At 46.3% G+C, this 22932-nt stretch overlaps 1 protein-coding gene across 1 annotated transcript in view; it reads left to right on the top strand.

Annotated features, from left to right (window-relative positions):
- Positions 1-22932, top strand: part of LOC109868814 (disabled homolog 2-interacting protein) — a 65239-nt gene that overhangs the window by 36039 nt on the left and 6268 nt on the right. Inside the window, exons 9-10 of the mRNA XM_031802653.1 lie at positions 1267-2158; positions 21077-21211. Of these exons, the coding sequence (XP_031658513.1) occupies positions 1267-2158; positions 21077-21211 (1027 nt within the window). The remainder of the gene's footprint in view (positions 1-1266; positions 2159-21076; positions 21212-22932) is intronic.

Raw genomic sequence — 22932 nt, 5'->3', positions numbered from 1 at the left:
TCGAAAAATACAAATAAAATATATTTATATATAAATAAATGGTGGGACCAACAGCAATAATAATAGTCGTAGTGGACATGGGATTACCATTAACAACAACTACAACAACAACAACAATATTAATCAGAACAACAATACATTAAAGCCATGGTAGTAGACCAGTGTCAACATGACTGAGAAGACACATGACATGGTATGAAAGATAAAACAAAACGAGATGGGAAATATTATCGACATTACTTTGCACTTTTCACTGGCTGTCCCTCAGGTTGTGGCAGGAGGACACATATTTGGCTGCCAAAACTGCACATTTTGGCTTTTCACACAACAAATATTTGATTTTTTCTTCATCTTTTATAGTTTCAAATTCTTTGTATTGAATTATAATTTTGGGAAAGAAATATTCTCTTAGGTCTGAGTATTTGTCACAGTGTAATAGGAAATGCAGCTCTGTCTCTACCTCTCCCCTGGAGCAGAGTGAGCACAGCCTGTCCTCTCTGGACAGCCAGGTTTGTCTGTGACGACCGGTCTCTATAGCCAGACTGTGCTCACTGAGTCTGTACCCAGTCAATGTTTTCCTCAGTTTTCTATCAGTCACAGTGGTCAGATAGTCTGCCACCATGTACTGTCTGTTTAGAGCCAAATAGCATTGAAGTTTACTTTGTCTTTCCAATAGGTGATATATTTTTATTTTTGTTTTGTGATGATTTGGTTGGGCCAGATGTTCTGAGTGCTGTCCTGAGGCTCTATGGGGTTGGTTTGGGTTGGTGAACTGAGCTTCAGAACCAGCTGGCTGAGTGCTGTCCTGAGGCTCTATGGGGTTGGTTTGGGTTGGTGAACTGAGCTTCAGAACCAGCTGGCTGAGTGCTGTCCTGAGGCTCTATGGGGTTGGTTTGGGTTGGTGAACTGAGCTTCAGAACCAGCTGGCTGAGGAGACTCTTCTCTTTTTTTCCATCTCTTGACATTGTAGAGCTGTGTGATGGAATGTTTTGGGGTCACTTGTTTTTAGATGGTTGTAAAATTTGATGGCTCTTTTTTCTATTCGAATGAGGAGGGGGTATTTGCCCAATTCTGCTCTACATGCGTTATTTGGAGTTTTTCTTTGCACTTGCAATACAGTCTTGCAAAACTGCATGCAATACTTCAATTGGATGTTTGTCCCATTTGGTAAATTCATTATTAGAGATTGGACCCCATACTTCACTGCCATATAGAGCAATTGGTTCTATAACTCTCTCTCTCTCTCTCTCTCTCTCTCTCTCTCAGGTTGGTGGACTTCACCCGGTTACCCTCCCCCACCCCGGAGAACAAGGAACTCTTCTTTGTCACCAGGAACGCTGGGATCCAGCCCACCCCGGCCCGCAGCTCTAGCTACTCTGAATCCAATGAGCCCGACCTGGGCATAGCCAACGGCAGCAAGAGCCTGTCCATGGTGGACCTCCAGGACCCCCGCAGCTTAGAGAGTGGCCCAGGCCCTGGCCCGTCAGACGGCCTGGGCGAGGGCATCGTTCCTGGGGGAGTGTGGTCAGCCCGAACCCCCCAGGGGAACATCACTGGAGGTCCTACTCTGAGAAGGCCCGTCCAGACCCCCACCACCCCCGGATCGGAGAGCGCCCCAGGCAGACCTGCTCAGCTTCTAGCCCCCCTGTCCTTCCAGAACCCCGTCTACCAGATGGCGGCAGGGCTGCCCTTGTCGCCGCGGGGCCTGGTCGACTCGGGTTCTGAGGGCCACAGCTCCCACAGTTCCCATAGCAACAATGAGGATGGGCCAGGAGGAGGAGGGGGGATACACAACTCCTTCCTGAACCACGGAGTAGGAGGTGGGGGGAGCAGCGTGGAGGAGTATGCCCGTCGTTCGGGGGAGTTCATAGGCACGCGGAGGCAGCTGTCACTCACAGAGGCCCAGCACCAGCCCACCGTGCCCAGACAGAATAGCGCCGGCCCCCAGCGCAGGATAGACCAGCCCCCTCCACAGACCACCGTCACCAGGGGCCGCACGCCCCCAAACCTGCTCAACAGCGGGCCCTACCCGCGCCCCTCCAGCAGCAGCATGATGTCATCCCCCGACTGGCCCGGCAACGGGGCGCGGCTACGGCAACAGTCGTCGTCATCAAAAGGAGACAGCCCAGAGAGCAAGCAGAGAGCCCAGCACAAACAGGTAGGGCACTCAGACAGTAGTACAGACACACTCCCAGTTAAAACACACACACAAACACACTCAACACTAGTACAAAGGAGTGTGTATGCATGGGATAGCGAGGTTATTTGCTGACAGCCATGATGGTAGCTTTAGTGAGGGCTGCAGGGCTTCGACTGTCTGGGAGGTTCATCTCATACTGTATCATTGTAAAACAATAGAATGTGTTTCTCAGTTCATTTTCAGGCTAAATAAAGCTTTAAATAAACAAATAATACTCTGTTGTGGAAAGCTTCCACTAATACCACTTGATCGCATTTTAACAATGCCTGTATATGTGTGTGGGTGGTGTCTGAGCTCTCCTGTTATTCTATCTAATCAATGACAGTCATTGGAGCAGCCAGTGTGTATTAATAGTAATCCCATGTGTCTCTGCATAGTTAGAGGTGGAAGTCTAATAGCACAGGATCACTGGTAAACTTCTGTATGCGTAGGCCTATTGTTTCCTAGTTATGTACTGACAACACAAGATAGAGGATTTTCTCAGAGTTTTGTCATTATTAGCATTATGCTTATTTGTGAAGGTAGCCCTTGGTTGAATCAGGATTAGGTTGTTAGATACAGCAATGTAATGCAGAGTTACATGCATGTATTTTATCAAGTCTCAAGGCTGGTTTATGGTTAGCTTATCATTAGCAGTTCATAGTAATGCACTCAAATCTTGCTGAGATGTGTACATGTGTGGCTGTGTGTATCACTGTTGGGAGTTATAGTGTACTGTTTCTGCTACCGTCCTCTGGGCTGTTAAAGATGACCTCTTAACAAGCAGGTCACTGATAGGCTGGCTGGTCGAAGGTTGCCCCTGGTGATCTCTGGCCTCAAGGTGACAGGAAGGACATTTACATTCCCAGTTCCCACAATGACCTGCTCTCCTCTAGGGACTGATTGATCGCTCAGCTTAGTGATTGGCTGACTGGTATAGCCCAAGGGTTAATGGGTTTGTCTTGGAAACCAGATGGACGCCGTTCAGAATCAGAATCACCTTTAATCATTGCCAATGACATTTACACATACTCAGAGTTGTACTTGTTGATATTGTGTTGCTAGTGATAGACAACATTTAGAGACAGAATACAGACAACAGAGTTTAAAATAAGTGTACATACATTATATACAAGTAGGTAGAGGGAGCATAGAGCTATAAGAGAATGAGCAGATATACAATATCCAGTGGGTATACGGTTGAAATACAGTGGGTATACGGTTGATATCCAGTGGGTATACAGTTGATATCCAGTGGGTATACGGTTGATATCCAGTGGGTATACGGTTGATATCCAGTGGGTATACGGTTGATATCCAGTGGGTATACGGTTGATATACAGTGGGTATACGGTTGATATACAGTGGGTATACGGTCGATATACAGTAGGTATACGGTTGATATACAGTGGGTATACGGTTGATATCCAGTGGGTATACGGTTGATATACAGTGGATATACGGTTGATATACAGTGGGTATACGGTTGATATCCAGTGGGTATACGGTTGATATCCAGTGGGTATACGGTTGATATCCAGTGGGTATACGGTTGATATCCAGTGGGTATACGGTTGATATCCAGTGGGTATACGGTTGAAATACAGTGGGTATACGGTTGATATCCAGTGGGTATACAGTTGATATCCAGTGGGTATACGGTTGATATCCAGTGGGTATACGGTTGATATCCAGTGGGTATACGGTTGAAATACAGTGGGTATACGGTTGATATCCAGTGGGTATAAGGTTGATATCCAGTGGGTATACGGTTGAAATACAGTGGGTATACGGTTGATATCCAGTGAGTATACAGTTGATATCCAGTGGGTATACGGTTGATATCCAGTGGGTATACGGTTGATATACAGTGGGTATACGGTTGATATACAGTGGGTATACGGTTGATATCCAGTAGGTATACGGTTGATATACAGTGGGTATACGGTTGATATCCAGTGGGTATACGGTTGATATACAGTGGATATACGGTTGATATACAGTGGGTATATGGTTGATATACAGTGGGTATATGGTTGATATCCAGTGGGTATACGGTTGATATCCAGTGGGTATACGGTTGATATACAGTGGGTATATGGTTGATATCCAGTGGGTATACAGTTGATATCCAGTGGGTATACGGTTGATATACAGTGGGTATACGGTTGATATACAGTGGGTATACGGTTCATATACAGTGGGTATACGGTTGATATGCAGTGGGTATATGGTTGATATACAGTGGGTATACAGTTGATATACAGTGGGTATACGGTTGATATGCAGTGGGTATACGGTTGATATCCAGTGGGTATACAGTTGATATACAGGGGGTATACGGTTGATATCCAGTGGGTATATGGTTGATATCCAGTGGGTATATGGTTGATATCCAGTGGGTATACGGTTGATATACAGTGGGTATAAGGTTGATATCCAGTGGGTATACGGTTGATATCCAGTGGGTATACGGTTGATATACAGTGGGTATATGGTTGATATCCAGTGGGTATACAGTTGATATCCAGTGGGTATACGGTTGATATACAGTGGGTATACGGTTGATATACAGTGGGTATACGGTTGATATCCAGTGGGTATACGGTTGATATCCAGTGGGTATACGGTTGATATACAGTGGGTATACGGTTGATATCCAGTGGGTATACGGTTGATATACAGTGGATGTACACATTTACAGTATCAGTATGAATATCTAAATGCAGAGAGATTAACAAAGTGCAATGCAAGTTGAGTGCAGTTATTTAGTGTACAGTTCAGAGATGGATTGATGCGTTGTGCAGCATAGAGTGCATAGTCCTTTAGTCTCTGTGGTTGGTGAGGGCCACAGCATAGTCCTTTAGTCTCTGTGGTTGGTGAGGGCCACAGCATAGTCCTTTAGTCTCTGTGGTTGGTGAGGGTCACAGCATAGTCCTTTAGTCTCTGTGGTTGGTGAGGGCCACAGCATAGTCCTTTAGTCTCTGTGGTTGGTGAGGGCCACAGCATAGTCCTTTAGTCTCTGTGGTTGGTGAGGGCCACAGCATAGTCCTTTAGTCTCTGTGGTTAGTGAGGGTCACAGCATAGTCCTTTAGTCTCTGTGGTTGGTGAGGGCCACAGCATAGTCCTTTAGTCTCTGTGGTTGGTGAGGGCCACAGCATAGTCCTTTAGTCTCTGTGGTTGGTGAGGGCCACAGCATAGTCCTTTAGTCTCTGTGGTTGGTGAGGGCCACAGCATAGTTCTTTAGTCTCTGTGGTTGGTGAGGGCCACAGCATAGTCCTTTAGTCTCTGTGGTTGGTGAGGGCCACAGCATAGTCCTTTAGTCTCTGTGGTTGGTGAGGGCCACAGCATAGTCCTTTAGTCTCTGTGGTTGGTGAGGGCCACAGCATAGTCCTTTAGTCTCTGTGGTTGGTGAGGGCCACAGCATAGTCCTTTAGTCTCTGTGGTTGGTGAGGGCCACAGCATAGTCCTTTAGTCTCTGTGGTTGGTGAGGGTCACAGCATAGTCCTTTAGTCTCTGTGGTTGGTGAGGGCCACAGCATAGTCCTTTAGTCTCTGTGGTTGGTGAGGGCCACAGCATAGTCCTTTAGTCTCTGTGGTTGGTGAGGGTCACAGCATAGTCCTTTAGTCTCTGTGGTTGGTGAGGGTCACAGCATAGTCCTTTAGTCTCTGTGGTTGGTGAGGGCCACAGCATAGTCCTTTAGTCTCTGTGGTTGGTGAGGGTCACAGCATAGTCCTTTAGTCTCTGTGGTTGGTGAGGGCCACAGCATAGTCCTTTAGTCTCTGTGGTTGGTGAGGGCCACAGCATAGTCCTTTAGTCTCTGTGGTTGGTGAGGGCCACAGCATAGTCCTTTAGTCTCTGTGGTTGGTGAGGGCCACAGCATAGTCCTTTAGTCTCTGTGGTTGGTGAGGGCCACAGCATAGTCCTTTAGTCTCTGTGGTTGGTGAGGGTCACAGCATAGTCCTTTAGTCTCTGTGGTTGGTGAGGGCCACAGCATAGTCCTTTAGTCTCTGTGGTTGGTGAGGGCCACAGCATAGTCCTTTAGTCTCTGTGGTTGGTGAGGGTCACAGCATAGTCCTTTAGTCTCTGTGGTTGGTGAGGGTCACAGCATAGTCCTTTAGTCTCTGTGGTTGGTGAGGGCCACAGCATAGTCCTTTAGTCTCTGTGGTTGGTGAGGGTCACAGCATAGTCCTTTAGTCTCTGTGGTTGGTGAGGGCCACAGCATAGTCCTTTAGTCTCTGTGGTTGGTGAGGGTCACAGCATAGTCATTTAGTCTCTGTGGTTGGTGAGGGTCACAGCATAGTCCTTTAGTCTCTGTGGTTGGTGAGGGCCACAGCATAGTCCTTTAGTCTCTGTGGTTGGTGAGGGCCACAGCATAGTCCTTTAGTCTCTGTGGTTGGTGAGGGTCACAGCATAGTCCTTTAGTCTCTGTGGTTGGTGAGGGCCACAGCATAGTCCTTTAGTCTCTGTGGTTGGTGAGGGCCACAGCATAGTCCTTTAGTCTCTGTGGTTGGTGAGGGTCACAGCATAGTCCTTTAGTCTCTGTGGTTGGTGAGGGCCACAGCATAGTCCTTTAGTCTCTGTGGTTGGTGAGGGTCACAGCATAGTCCTTTAGTCTCTGTGGTTGGTGAGGGCCACAGCATAGTCCGTTAGTCTCTGTGGTTGGTGAGGGCCACATCATAGTCCTTTAGTCTCTGTGGTTGGTGAGGGTCACAGCATAGTCCTTTAGTCTCTGTGGTTGGTGAGGGTCACAGCATAGTCCTTTAGTCTCTGTGGTTGGTGAGGGCCACAGAATAGTCCTTTAGTCTCTGTGGTTGGTGAGGGCCACAGCATAGTCCTTTAGTCTCTGTGGTTGGTGAGGGCCACAGCATAGTCCTTTAGTCTCTGTGGTTGGTGAGGGTCACAGCATAGTCCTTTAGTCTCTGTGGTTGGTGAGGGCCACAGAATAGTCCTTTAGTCTCTGTGGTTGGTGAGGGCCACAGCATAGTCCTTTAGTCTCTGTGGTTGGTGAGGGCCACAGCATAGTCCTTTAGTCTCTGTGGTTGGTGAGGGTCACAGCATAGTCCTTTAGTCTCTGTGGTTGGTGAGGGCCACAGCATAGTCCTTTAGTCTCTGTGGTTGGTGAGGGCCACAGCATAGTCCTTTAGTCTCTGTGGTTGGTGAGGGCCACAGCATAGTCCTTTAGTCTCTGTGGTTGGTGAGGGCCACATCATAGTCCTTTAGTCTCTGTGGTTGGTGAGGGTCACAGCATAGTCCTTTAGTCTCTGTGGTTGGTGAGGGTCACAGCATAGTCCTTTAGTCTCTGTGGTTGGTGAGGGCCACAGAATAGTCCTTTAGTCTCTGTGGTTGGTGAGGGCCACAGCATAGTCCTTTAGTCTCTGTGGTTGGTGAGGGCCACAGCATAGTCCTTTAGTCTCTGTGGTTGGTGAGGGTCACAGCATAGTCCTTTAGTCTCTGTGGTTGGTGAGGGCCACAGAATAGTCCTTTAGTCTCTGTGGTTGGTGAGGGCCACAGCATAGTCCTTTAGTCTCTGTGGTTGGTGAGGGCCACAGCATAGTCCTTTAGTCTCTGTGGTTGGTGAGGGTCACAGCATAGTCCTTTAGTCTCTGTGGTTGGTGAGGGCCACAGCATAGTCCTTTAGTCTCTGTGGTTGGTGAGGGCCACAGCATAGTCCTTTAGTCTCTGTGGTTGGTGAGGGCCACAGCATAGTCCTTTAGTCTCTGTGGTTGGTGAGAGCCACATCATAGTCCTTTAGTCTCTGTGGTTGGTGAGGGTCACAGCATAGTCCTTTAGTCTCTGTGGTTGGTGAGGGCCACAGCATAGTCCTTTAGTCTCTGTGGTTGGTGAGGGCCACAGCATAGTCCTTTAGTCTCTGTGGTTGGTGAGGGTCACAGCATAGTCCTTTAGTCTCTGTGGTTGGTGAGGGCCACAGCATAGTCCTTTAGTCTCTGTGGTTGGTGAGGGCCACAGCATAGTCCTTTAGTCTCTGTGGTTGGTGAGGGTCACAGCATAGTCCTTTAGTCTCTGTGGTTGGTGAGGGTCACAGCATAGTCCTTTAGTCTCTGTGGTTGGTGAGGGCCACAGAATAGTCCTTTAGTCTCTGTGGTTGGTGAGGGCCACAGCATAGTCCTTTAGTCTCTGTGGTTGGTGAGGGCCACAGCATAGTCCTTTAGTCTCTGTGGTTGGTGAGGGTCACAGCATAGTCCTTTAGTCTCTGTGGTTGGTGAGGGCCACAGAATAGTCCTTTAGTCTCTGTGGTTGGTGAGGGCCACAGCATAGTCCTTTAGTCTCTGTGGTTGGTGAGGGCCACAGCATAGTCCTTTAGTCTCTGTGGTTGGTGAGGGTCACAGCATAGTCCTTTAGTCTCTGTGGTTGGTGAGGGCCACAGCATAGTCCTTTAGTCTCTGTGGTTGGTGAGGGCCACATCATAGTCCTTTAGTCTCTGTGGTTGGTGAGGGTCACAGCATAGTCCTTTAGTCTCTGTGGTTGGTGAGGGTCACAGCATAGTCCTTTAGTCTCTGTGGTTGGTGAGGGCCACAGAATAGTCCTTTAGTCTCTGTGGTTGGTGAGGGCCACAGCATAGTCCTTTAGTCTCTGTGGTTGGTGAGGGCCACAGCATAGTCCTTTAGTCTCTGTGGTTGGTGAGGGTCACAGCATAGTCCTTTAGTCTCTGTGGTTGGTGAGGGCCACAGAATAGTCCTTTAGTCTCTGTGGTTGGTGAGGGCCACAGCATAGTCCTTTAGTCTCTGTGGTTGGTGAGGGTCACAGCATAGTCCTTTAGTCTCTGTGGTTGGTGAGGGCCACAGCATAGTCCTTTAGTCTCTGTGGTTGGTGAGGGCCACATCATAGTCCTTTAGTCTCTGTGGTTGGTGAGGGTCACAGCATAGTCCTTTAGTCTCTGTGGTTGGTGAGGGTCACAGCATAGTCCTTTAGTCTCTGTGGTTGGTGAGGGCCACAGAATAGTCCTTTAGTCTCTGTGGTTGGTGAGGGCCACAGCATAGTCCTTTAGTCTCTGTGGTTGGTGAGGGTCACAGCATAGTCCTTTAGTCTCTGTGGTTGGTGAGGGCCACAGCATAGTCCTTTAGTCTCTGTGGTTGGTGAGGGTCACAGCATAGTCCTTTAGTCTCTGTGGTTGGTGAGGGCCACAGCATAGTCCTTTAGTCTCTGTGGTTGGTGAGGGTCACAGCATAATAATTTAGTCTCTGTGGTTGGTGAGGGTCACAGCATAGTCCTTTAGTCTCTGTGGTTGGTGAGGGCCACAGCATAGTCCTTTAGTCTCTGTGGTTGGTGAGGGCCACAGCATAGTCCTTTAGTCTCTGTGGTTGGTGAGGGTCACAGCATAGTCCCTTTAGTCTCTGTGGTTGGTGAGGGCCACAGCATAGTCCTTTAGTCTCTGTGGTTGGTGAGGGCCACAGCATAGTCCTTTAGTCTCTGTGGTTGGTGAGGGTCACAGCATAGTCCTTTAGTCTCTGTGGTTGGTGAGGGCCACAGCATAGTCCTTTAGTCTCTGTGGTTGGTGAGGGTCACAGCATAGTCCTTTAGTCTCTGTGGTTGGTGAGGGCCACAGCATAGTCCGTTAGTCTCTGTGGTTGGTGAGGGCCACATCATAGTCCTTTAGTCTCTGTGGTTGGTGAGGGTCACAGCATAGTCCTTTAGTCTATGTGGTTGGTGAGGGTCACAGCATAGTCCTTTAGTCTCTGTGGTTGGTGAGGGCCACAGAATAGTCCTTTAGTCTCTGTGGTTGGTGAGGGCCACAGCATAGTCCTTTAGTCTCTGTGGTTGGTGAGGGCCACAGCATAGTCCTTTAGTCTCTGTGGTTGGTGAGGGTCACAGCATAGTCCTTTAGTCTCTGTGGTTGGTGAGGGCCACAGAATAGTCCTTTAGTCTCTGTGGTTGGTGAGGGCCACAGCATAGTCCTTTAGTCTCTGTGGTTGGTGAGGGCCACAGCATAGTCCTTTAGTCTCTGTGGTTGGTGAGGGTCACAGCATAGTCCTTTAGTCTCTGTGGTTGGTGAGGGCCACAGCATAGTCCTTTAGTCTCTGTGGTTGGTGAGGGCCACAGCATAGTCCTTTAGTCTCTGTGGTTGGTGAGGGCCACAGCATAGTCCTTTAGTCTCTGTGGTTGGTGAGGGCCACATCATAGTCCTTTAGTCTCTGTGGTTGGTGAGGGTCACAGCATAGTCCTTTAGTCTCTGTGGTTGGTGAGGGTCACAGCATAGTCCTTTAGTCTCTGTGGTTGGTGAGGGCCACAGAATAGTCCTTTAGTCTCTGTGGTTGGTGAGGGTCACAGCATAGTCCTTTAGTCTCTGTGGTTGGTGAGGGCCACAGCATAGTCCTTTAGTCTCTGTGGTTGGTGAGGGCCACAGCATAGTCCTTTAGTCTCTGTGGTTGGTGAGGGTCACAGCATAGTCCTTTAGTCTCTGTGGTTGGTGAGGGTCACAGCATAGTCCTTTAGTCTCTGTGGTTGGTGAGGGCCACAGCATAGTCCTTTAGTCTCTGTGGTTGGTGAGGGTCACAGCATAGTCCTTTAGTCTCTGTGGTTGGTGAGGGCCACAGCATAGTCATTTAGTCTCTGTGGTTGGTGAGGGTCACAGCATAGTCCTTTAGTCTCTGTGGTTGGTGAGGGTCACAGCATAGTCCTTTAGTCTCTGTGGTTGGTGAGGGCCACAGCATAGTCCTTTAGTCTCTGTGGTTGGTGAGGGCCACAGCATAGTCCTTTAGTCTCTGTGGTTGGTGAGGGTCACAGCATAGTCCTTTAGTCTCTGTGGTTGGTGAGGGCCACAGCATAGTCCTTTAGTCTCTGTGGTTGGTGAGGGCCACAGCATAGTCCTTTAGTCTCTGTGGTTGGTGAGGGTCACAGCATAGTCCTTTAGTCTCTGTGGTTGGTGAGGGCCACAGCATAGTCCTTTAGTCTCTGTGGTTGGTGAGGGTCACAGCATAGTCCTTTAGTCTCTGTGGTTGGTGAGGGCCACAGCATAGTCCGTTAGTCTCTGTGGTTGGTGAGGGCCACATCATAGTCCTTTAGTCTCTGTGGTTGGTGAGGGTCACAGCATAGTCCTTTAGTCTCTGTGGTTGGTGAGGGTCACAGCATAGTCCTTTAGTCTCTGTGGTTGGTGAGGGCCACAGAATAGTCCTTTAGTCTCTGTGGTTGGTGAGGGCCACAGCATAGTCCTTTAGTCTCTGTGGTTGGTGAGGGCCACAGCATAGTCCTTTAGTCTCTGTGGTTGGTGAGGGTCACAGCATAGTCCTTTAGTCTCTGTGGTTGGTGAGGGCCACAGAATAGTCCTTTAGTCTCTGTGGTTGGTGAGGGCCACAGCATAGTCCTTTAGTCTCTGTGGTTGGTGAGGGCCACAGCATAGTCCTTTAGTCTCTGTGGTTGGTGAGGGTCACAGCATAGTCCTTTAGTCTCTGTGGTTGGTGAGGGCCACAGCATAGTCCTTTAGTCTCTGTGGTTGGTGAGGGCCACAGCATAGTCCTTTAGTCTCTGTGGTTGGTGAGGGCCACAGCATAGTCCTTTAGTCTCTGTGGTTGGTGAGGGTCACAGCATAGTCCTTTAGTCTCTGTGGTTGGTGAGGGCCACAGAATAGTCCTTTAGTCTCTGTGGTTGGTGAGGGCCACAGCATAGTCCTTTAGTCTCTGTGGTTGGTGAGGGCCACAGCATAGTCCTTTAGTCTCTGTGGTTGGTGAGGGTCACAGCATAGTCCTTTAGTCTCTGTGGTTGGTGAGGGCCACAGCATAGTCCTTTAGTCTCTGTGGTTGGTGAGGGCCACAGCATAGTCCTTTAGTCTCTGTGGTTGGTGAGGGCCACAGCATAGTCCTTTAGTCTCTGTGGTTGGTGAGGGCCACATCATAGTCCTTTAGTCTCTGTGGTTGGTGAGGGTCACAGCATAGTCCTTTAGTCTCTGTGGTTGGTGAGGGTCACAGCATAGTCCTTTAGTCTCTGTGGTTGGTGAGGGCCACAGAATAGTCCTTTAGTCTCTGTGGTTGGTGAGGGCCACAGCATAGTCCTTTAGTCTCTGTGGTTGGTGAGGGCCACAGCATAGTCCTTTAGTCTCTGTGGTTGGTAAGGGTCACAGCATAGTCCTTTAGTCTCTGTGGTTGGTGAGGGCCACAGCATAGTCCTTTAGTCTCTGTGGTTGGTGAGGGTCACAGCATAGTCCTTTAGTCTCTGTGGTTGGTGAGGGCCACAGCATAGTCCTTTAGTCTCTGTGGTTGGTGAGGGTCACAGCATAGTCCTTTAGTCTCTGTGGTTGGTGAGGGTCACAGCATAGTCCTTTAGTCTCTGTGGTTGGTGAGGGCCACAGCATAGTCCTTTAGTCTCTGTGGTTGGTGAGGGCCACAGCATAGTCCTTTAGTCTCTGTGGTTGGTGAGGGTCACAGCATAGTCCTTTAGTCTCTGTGGTTGGTGAGGGCCACAGCATAGTCCTTTAGTCTCTGTGGTTGGTGAGGGTCACAGCATAGTCATTTAGTCTCTGTGGTTGGTGAGGGTCACAGCATAGTCCTTTAGTCTCTGTGGTTGGTGAGGGCCACAGCATAGTCCTTTAGTCTCTGTGGTTGGTGAGGGCCACAGCATAGTCCTTTAGTCTCTGTGGTTGGTGAGGGTCACAGCATAGTCCTTTAGTCTCTGTGGTTGGTGAGGGCCACAGCATAGTCCTTTAGTCTCTGTGGTTGGTGAGGGTCACAGCATAGTCCTTTAGTCTCTGTGGTTGGTGAGGGCCACAGCATAGTCCGTTAGTCTCTGTGGTTGGTGAGGGCCACATCATAGTCCTTTAGTCTCTGTGGTTGGTGAGGGTCACAGCATAGTCCTTTAGTCTCTGTGGTTGGTGAGGGTCACAGCATAGTCCTTTAGTCTCTGTGGTTGGTGAGGGCCACAGAATAGTCCTTTAGTCTCTGTGGTTGGTGAGGGTCACAGCATAGTCCTTTAGTCTCTGTGGGGAAGTCAGCACGGGGGAAGAAACTGTTCAGGTGGCGGGAGGTCATGAGTGACCTGAAACGCCTGCCAGAGGTGAATTTCTGGATGTTTGGGTGACCGGGTGGGAGGGGTCGGGATGATCTTTCCTGCACGCTTCCTTGCCCTGAAGTCTTGGCTTCCTTGCCCTGAAGTCTTGGCTTCCTTGCCCTGAAGTCTTGGCTTCCTTGCCCTGAAGTCTTGCAGGACCTCGATGGACTCAACGATTGATGCGTAAAACCAGATCAGGATTAACTGGGAGATGTTGAGTTTTTTCACCTGCCAAAAGTAGTCCATCCGCTGGTGTGCCTCCTTGCCAGGCCGCAGTTGCAATGAGAACTTGTTCTCAACTAGCCTACCTGGTTAAATAAAGGTGAAATAAAATTTAAAAAATGGTGACCTCTGTGATGTTGTCCTCCAACTTGAGGTTGTGGGAGATGATGGTCCACAGGAATTTGAAGGATTCAGCCGTGCTAACAGTTGAGCCATTAATCTCCAGGGGGAGAGATGGTGGGAGGAGTTTTCATTGGTGTAGAGTGAGTGAGTAGAGGTGAGAGCATGCATCCTTGCAGCGCTCTGGTGCTGAGGGATAAAGAGTCCGAAAGGTATTTTCCCAGCTTGACAGATGGAGCTGGACTGGTTCAGCTGGGAGAGTTTGTCTTGTAGCAGTTCTGCGATGATGGTATTGAATGCAGAACTAAAGTCCAGAAACAATATCCTTGCATATGTCTTTGGGTTGAGGATGTAGTGTAGGCCCATGTTGTCTGCGTCATCCTCCGCCCTGTCGTGTCTCTGGCTATCTCACACGGGCTATCTCTGGTGGCAGGGTAGCCTAGTGGTTAGAGCGTTGGACTAGTAACCGAAAGGTTGCAAGTTCGAATCCACGAGCTGACAAGGTACAAATATGTCTTTCTGCCCCTGAACAGGCAGTTAACCCACTGTTCCTAGGCTGTCATTGAGAATAAGAATTTGTTCTTAACCTCTTGATTCTAGCCATCCGGGATCGTGAATACAAGCTCATTACCATAACGCAACGTTAACTATTCATGAAAATCGCAAATTAAATAAATATGCTAGCTCTCAAGCTTAACCTTTCGTTAACAACACTGTCATCTCAGATTTTCAAAATATGCTTTTCAACCATAGCAAAACAAGCATTTGTGTAAGATTATTGATAGCTAGCGTAGCATTTAGCGTAGCATTCATCATGCAACATTTTCACAAAAACAAGAAAAGCATTCAAATAAAATCATTTACCTTTGAAGAACTTCAGATGTTTTCAATGAGGAGACTCTCAGTTAGATAGCAAATGTTCAGTTTTTCCAAAAATATTATTTGTTTAGGACAAATCGCTCTGTTTTGTTCATCACGTTTAGCTACGAAAAAAACCTGTATCCAGGAGTGTAATTATCCCCACAGCTCATTAGCATAACACAACGTTAACTATTCATGAAAATCGCAAATGAAATGAAATTAATATGCTAGCTCTCAAGCTTAGCCTTTTGTTAACAACACTGTCATCTCAGATTTTCAAAATATGCTTCTCAACCATAGCAAAACAAGCATTTGTGTAACAGTATTGATAGCAAGTGTAGCATTTAGCGTTAGCATCAGCAGGCAACATTTTCACAAAAACCAGAAAAGCATTCAAATAAAATAATTTACCTTTGAAGAACTTCGGGTGTTTTCAATGAGGAGACTCTCAGTTAGATAGCAAATGTTCAGTTTTTCCTGAAAGATTATTTGTTTAGGAGAAATCGCTCCGTTTGGTGCGTCACGTTTGGCTACCAAAAAAAAACGAAAATTCAGTCATCAAAACGCCAAACTTTTTTCCAAATTAACTCCATAATATCGACTGAAACATGGTAAACGTTGTTTAGAATCAATCCTCAAGGTGTTTTTCCACAAATCTCTTCGATGATATATCGTTCGTGGAAGTGTGCGTTCTCCTCTGAATCTCATGGGAAAATGCCTCCAGTTGAAGATTACGCACCAATTTAGACAAAGGACACCGGGCGGACCCCTGGTAAATGTAGTCTCTTATGGCCAATCTTCCAATGATATGCCTACAAATACGTCACAATGCTGCAGACAACTTGGGGAAACGACAGAAAGGGCAGGCTCATTCCTGGCGCACTCACAGCCATATAAGGAGACAATGGAAAACAGAGCCTCAAAAATTCTGCTCATTTCCTGTTTGAAGTTTCATCTTGGTTTCGCCTGTAGCATGAGTTTTGTGACACTCACAGATAATATCTTTGCAGTTTTGGAAACGTCAGAGTGTTTTCTTTCCAAAGCTGTCAATTATATGCATAGTCGAGCATCTTTTCTAGTAAAATAAACTTGCCTAGTAAAATAACTTGCCTAGTAAAATAAAGGTAAAATTAAAATAAAAAAATAATCATTAAATGTGATGACTGTTATTTTATCAAATAATTTCTCTGTCATTATTATTACGTGATTAAACTAATCATCTACATTTAATTAACTAGGAAGTTGGGGCACCACTGAAAATCTTCAGATTACAAAGTTAGAATTTTCTGAATATAACTCTTCAGATATTTTAATATCAGATATATTAGTCTTCTATTAATGAATTATTATTTACCTTACGTCCGTCTCATTTCAAACATGGTAGAATTCTTGTTTATCTGCACGAACCCAGCCTAAACCATGAATCATCCATACACCAATTGGCTTAAACATTTATTTACTATCTAAATAATCACAACAAATGCATAAACTAACAGTAGATATTGTTTACTAACAATGATAGGGAAGATTCCCTAGTGGGCTAATCCGATATGACGGCTTGGTGGACAAAGGGATGGGGGTGTGGACTGATAAAGGAGTGGGAAAGACAAAATGGATCACTACACACACTGGATAATTATAGTAATTGAAATGCTAATCCTTTGCACATGAATGGCCGTTCATTCTGAAATAATTGCAATAAATATATTTACGCCCAGGTGTCGTTGTTGTCTTCTCTGTTGGAATCCGTCTGCTGGAGAGTCAGTTCATCAGAGAGTCTCTGGTTACTTCCCCAGAAGTCACAATGTGCAAGGACCTGACTCCGGAGATGAGAAGCAGGTACGGGGGGTCAAACATTTATCCAGGAACATGACAGGAACAGCGTCAGCACATGGGTAAACAAGGACATATGACAAACAATCCCGAAGCAGGGAATAGAGCTAGGAAACATACAGATATAGGGAAGTAAATTCCGCAAGTAATTGAGTCCACGTGAGTCCAATGAGCGCTGATGCGCGTGACAGGGAAAGGCAGTTATCCGTACTGAAGGTGGCTTGAATGCGTAATGTTGTGGAGTCTGGCGCCCTTGTGTGCCAGAGGAAGAAAGAGCGGGAGCAGGCGTGACACAATGTCTTTCATGGTGGTAGCTTTATCAGTGGCTCCTGATATTGTCTGTTGTAATGGATACGTCAGGCATCCATTGTTCTTCGAATAGATGTTTTGGCGGTTGTCGGTATTTGCATCCTAGGTTTACATAATTTAGTAATTAGTATCTAAGATTTGTTCTTATTCTGTAGGGATCGATAATCTCAGAGTTGAACCATTTCCAGCCGTGTAGCCAATGCTCCACGTGGTATGGTTAGGAATTCAACAACCATTGCAACCTTAGCTTACACTGGTGTTTGCGTGGTCTGATGTGAATTTCCTCAGGAGTGGGTTTTATTCGTAACAATAGAAAGGCGGTTCCATGACGCCAGATCATGTCTATGCTCACGGGGGCGTGGCCACTGACTAGTTAAACTTTACAGGGAATACTTACATTTTTAAACCTCTTAAATTTAAGGTTAACCTCACATTACATAATTTCACAAATTATTTAGTCTTTACTCATTCATTTTATACAATAATTAGATGCAAACCTCATAACTGAGGCACCTGTATAAACCGAGTTAGGGTAATGTGGCTGTATTGTCTTTCATGAGGTCACAAACATGAACCAAAACGGACCGGGTCGGAGCTGGCTTCTCCACCGACCGTTTACACATTCTCCAAAATAGGAGTATTGTTCCATTCTCAAATTCTGGGACGTAGTAGAATTGGCCTGGAGAATCCCTTTGTCTTACTGTGAAACTCTCTCTCAATTGCATGGTCAGGGAGAGTCTCTGTGGTATTTACGACCTGGGGCAATAAAACCTGGGTTTAGGAAAGAGAGAGTGAGAGAAAGAGAGGGGGAGGCCATGATCTACACCCAGAAAGGGCCACGTCATGACAGCCCTCTCAGGGATTTGTTAAGCATGTTGTTTTTAATGCCGTCTTTCTTCCTCTTTGAATGCCATTAGATATATATAATAGGTGGATTAGAGAGAGACATTGAGAAGAAAATCAATGCTTGATTGAGTCGCTGTCAGGCTGCACTAACTGGTTTTCAGCTCTGTCTGCTGATGCATGTATTTTTAATAGAGCATTGCTATACTGCGGAGATTGCAACTATAATTTTAATCCAGCTGTAATCAAAACTGACAAAGTATAGTTTATGAAATTATGATATTGTACAACCTCAACTAACATCACATTAACATGTTACTAACTGACTGACTAAACTGACGAACATCATATATTCAGTTGAAATCTCTTGCCTGTCTTGACCTTGGTATTTGACAATGAAATGACAGAGCAACATTTTAGCTAATATATTTTAATTAATTCAGTTCACCATATTTGAGATTCAAATACAGATATCCAGTCATTTTCAAAGGTTTCAGTTGCGGACTGTTTTGGATCCCACGGTGTTCTCACCAACTGTCAGTCACCATAACTGACACATCTAATGACACACACACACACACACACACACACACACACACACACTCACACCAGGATTTCTGTTAGGAAAATGTGTTGACGGCCATTTGAGAAATGTACCTGACCCATATGCATTGGCTGCATAGCCCATGAGGGCTTCCACCCACAGTGATCAGAAGAACAGAAGTCACATGTAGATTATGGTAATGCAGAACACGCAACTCGTGTAATGAAGCAGCCAATAAAACGTCATTTTCAAACATTTGCCAAAATTCTAAACAGCTCACCTGGGAACATTTTTGTTCACTTATGATATTTGTCAATTATTTTCATAGTCTTTTGTTTGGAATGCTCCATGTGAGAAATGAGTGTCTGGTTTCTCTGTCCTGATAATGTTGAGGGAGCGCATGAGCATGTGTCTGGTTTCTCTGTCCTGATAATGTTGAGGGAGCGCGTGAGCATGTGTCTGGTTTCTCTGTCCTGATAATGTTGAGGGAGCGCGTGAGCATGTGTCTGGTTTCTCTGTCCTGATAATGTTGAGGGAGCACGTGAGCATGTGTCTGGTTTCTCTGTCCTGATAATGTTGAGGGAGCACGTGAGCATGTGTCTGGTTTCTCTGTCCTGATAATGTTGAGGGAGCGCGTGAGCATGTGTCTGGTTTCTCTGTCCTGATAATGTTGAGGGAGAGCGTGAGCATGCGCAAGCATAGAAATACCTGGGCTGCTGTGCAGAAATGTAGGAAACTGTTTTCTAACATCCATTGCTAATGTATGCTATTTGAAAAAAACTTTCCAACAATCTCCCCATCGATAATCACCAATCCTCAGTGTGAAAGAGCAGTGGAAGTTATAGGTCTTCTGCTGCATTGACCTATGGACAATGAGTTCCATGAGCTCATTTCTTTAGCCGCCAATGGATCACAGCGTATCAATGTGTCCATATGGCAGAGGCTGGTGATCTCGCATTAGTTAACTTTTAACTATTCCATTTTTATCATTTTAATTCAGATCAACGATTTTGAGAAATGAAAACGTTCTTATTAAAATGAAACTGTTCCATGAAAATGTGCATATGAAAATCATAACTGGCACGCAGAATGGTAGAAACGTGAAACTCATGCACTGCCTATGAAGTTTTATAAAATAATTGCCTCCACGTTTCCATGGTCGGATTTTGCCTATAGGCTACTTTGAAGCACGGTAAGACATGTCCAACAATATGAAATAAAACATTCAAGTTTCAAACAATGAAGTATGTTTTCAAAATGCATACTTCCTCCAGCTCACATTGTAAAGTGGTGGGTGACGCACTGATATCCTGTTGCCTGCACTTGAATGGTGAATGGGAGGCGCTCTTCGATTACCAGTTGAGAAATAAAAAATAGTAGCTCTTTTTAATCGTGCACCAAAACTGTTAACACTCATTTGCATGTAGAATTGTTGTGCAATGAATGGACTTATAAAATCATGTGTTTTACTCCAGCAGACCGATAAGCATGACGGTCAAATGTATTTGCATCGACTGGTATTTCCATCAATGAATAAAAAGCATTATTTTTTATACATTCATTCATTATACATTCATTTTGTCCAGCAACAGTTTGATCGGCTTTTAATTTTTTTTCACCGGCCAAAAGGCTTTTAATTGATTTTTATTAGCCAAAAAACAATTGCCCGCTAACAGAAACCCTGTCACACTCACTCTCTCACAAGCACTCACAAGCAAGTGTCCTCTAAAAGCACCAGCCAACACACACACACTCACACACACACACACACACACACACACACACACACACACACACACACACACACACACACACACACAAACACGCCACTCTGCTTTAGTGTTCTATACATTCCATGTGCATTTCAAGCTTCCTGTGTGTACATACTCTGTATGTGTGGATGTACACTATAAATACAAAGGTATGTGGACACCCCTTCAAATTAGTGGTATCGGCTATTTTAGCCAAACCAATTACTGATAAGTGTATAGAATCGAAAACACTGCCATGCAATCTCCATAGACAAACATTGGCAGTAGAATGGCCTTACTGAAGAGCTCAGTGGCTTTCATTGTGGCACCATAGGATGCCAACTATCTAACAAGTCAGTACATAAAATTTCTACCCTGCTAAGAAATTGTAAGTGCTGTTATTGTGAAGTGTAAACGTCTAGGAGCAACAACGGCTCAGCCACGAATTGTTAGGCCACACAAGCTCACAGAACGGGACCGCTGAGTGCTGAAGCGCGTATAAATCGTCTGTCCTCGGTTGCAACACTCACTACCGAGTTCCAAACTGCCTCTATAAGCAATGTCAGCACAAGAACTGTTCGTCGGGAGCTTCATGAAATGGGTTTCCATACTCAATGCCAAGCTCCGCCTGGAGTGGTGTAATGCTCGCCGCCATTGGACTCCAAAGCAGTGGAAAGGCGTTCTCTGGAGTGATGAATCACACTTCACCATCTGGCAGTCCCACGGACATATCTGGGTTTGTCAGATGCCAGTAGAACACTACCTGCCCCAATGCATAGTGCCAACTGTAAAGGTAGGTAGAGGAGGAATAATGGTTTAGGGTTGTTTTTCATGGTTCGGGCCCCTTAATTCCAGTGAAAATAAATCTTAACCCTACAGCATACAATGACATTCTAGACGATTCTGTTCTTCCAACTTTGTGGCCACAGTTTGGGGAAGGCCCTTTCCTGTTTTAGCATGACTATGCCCCTATGCATAAAGCGAGATCCATACAGAAATGGTTTGTCGAGATCGGTGTGGAAGAACTTGATTGGCCTGCACAGATCCCTGACCTCAACCCCATCAAACCCCTTTTGGGATGAATTGGAACGGCGACTGCGAGCCAGGCCTAATCGCCCCAACATCAGTGCCCGACCTCACTAATGCTCTTGTGGCTGAATGGAAGCAAGTCCCCGCAGCAATGTTCCAACATCTAGTGGAAAGCCTTCCCAGAAGAGTGGAGGCTGTTATAGAAGCAAAGGGTGGACCAACTCCATGATTTTGGAATGAGATGTTCGACGAGCAGATGTCCACATCCTATGTGTACTACCTATATGTAGTGTATGTACTATGTACCGTATGTCGGTGTGTGTGTACCATATGACGTGTGTGTCCTTCTCGGCTCAGCTCATGTGTGTGTTGTGTTGGTTCCACTAGGCCCCCTCCCCAGTGAAGCCCAATGCACTGGACCGTACGGCTGCCTGGCTGTTGAATATGAATGTTCAGTATGTAGACCATGAGGGGATGGACCCCGAGTTCAGAAACAGAGAGGATCTCACTCAGGCCGAGAAGGTAACGTCACAAACCAAATTCCATGTAACCTCCTTAACCTCCCAGTACCCCAGTTCTCAGCACCCACCCTTTAGACACCTCCTCTCCACCTAACCCTCAACACTACCCCCCTTGCACTTTGACCAGCACTTTCTCTACTCCCCTCAACTTCCAATGTCAAGCCCTAACTCCTACCCTTAACCCTACCCCCTTACAACTTACAATCACTCACAATAAACCTGCATCTCCAGTAACAGATACTCATTTTGTATGGTCAAAGATTTCAACCAGGTATTCCTAGACTCTTACAGTCAAATTGTGAATGTGTGTGTATGTCCATGTGTGTGTGTATGTCCATGTGTGTGTGTATGTCCATGTGTGTGTGTATGTCCATGTGTGTGTATGTCCATGTGAGTGTATGTCCATGTGAGTGTGTATGTCCATGTGAGTGTATGTCCATGTGAGTGTGTATGTCCATGTGTGTGTATGTCCATGTGAGTGTGTATGTCCATGTGTGTGTGTGTATGTCCATGTGAGTGTCCATGTGAGTGTGTGTGTGTATGTCCATGTGTGTGTGTATGTCCATGTGTGTGTGTATGTCCATGTGAGTGTGTATGTCCATGTGAGTGTGTATGTCCATGTGTGTGTATGTCCATGTGTGTGTGTGTATGTCCATGTGTGTGTATGTCCATGTGTGTGTGTATGTCCATGTGTGTGTATGTCCATGTGTGTGTGTATGTCCATGTGTGTGTGTATGTCCATGTGTGTGTGTATGTCCATGTGTGTGTATGTCCATGTGAGTGTGTATGTCCATGTGTGTGTGTATGTCCATGTGTGTGTGTATGTCCATGTGAGTGTATGTCCATGTGTGTGTGTATGTCCATGTGTGTGTATGTCCATGTGAATGTGTATGTCCATGTGTGTGTGTATGTCCATGTGTGTGTGCGGGGAGAATGCTTCCCGCTTCTGCTGCTGCTCCTTCACCTGCTTCTCATCCCAATGGCTGTCAGCGCTCAATGCTTTGATTGGCTGTCACACACACACACCTCCACTGCCTATTGGCTGTCACACACACACACCTCCACTGCCTATTGGCTGTCACACACACCTCTGCTGCACATCATGCTTACATGATTTTATGAAGCAGAAAATAAGAGAAAATAGGGGATTGACAGTGAGCAGCATTTATTTTCATAGTTTCATTCATATTTCACGTTTGGTCCAGTGTTCTTGTGAAGGACAGCGTTGAGTCAACTTTTTTATCATATTCTCTGATGACGTGTGCTGCGTTTCTACCTGGCTTCCCTTGAATGCTGCAGAAGGAGCCCGGATGTGTGTTTTATTGAAGCCAGGCAGGATTTGATTAGACTCCTAATTTCTCAGATAGCACCAACCCTCTCCTCTTCAGGACCACTCACAGGTCCGGAGGGAGGTCAAGGCAAGCTTTTCCCGGAGTCCAGGGCTTGAGCTGCGCAGGTTGAATCCCTCTCCTCCTCTCTTCTGGAACAGTACTCCACTTAAGTCCCCAGTTTTTGGGACATGGAAGGAAAAGGAACTCATCTCTCTCAGGAATACTGGTGGCTTAGAAAAGTTGGAAGTTTTACTGTGAGTGTTGGCTAATGTCTACTTACAGCCTTTAACACTTCCACACTTATAATCCTGCCCTGTCCAAGTTTCAGTTTCCCTTCAATATTTTACTGTTTAAAACTTGAAATGGAACCAGGTGCACAAAAAAAGAATAA

The sequence above is a fragment of the Oncorhynchus kisutch genome, linkage group LG23 (assembly GCF_002021735.2).
Source record: "Oncorhynchus kisutch isolate 150728-3 linkage group LG23, Okis_V2, whole genome shotgun sequence".
NCBI classification, from domain to species: domain Eukaryota; kingdom Metazoa; phylum Chordata; class Actinopteri; order Salmoniformes; family Salmonidae; genus Oncorhynchus; species Oncorhynchus kisutch.
The sequence above is the reverse complement of the archived record's forward strand: the minus strand, read 5'-3'. Positions and strand labels throughout refer to the sequence as shown.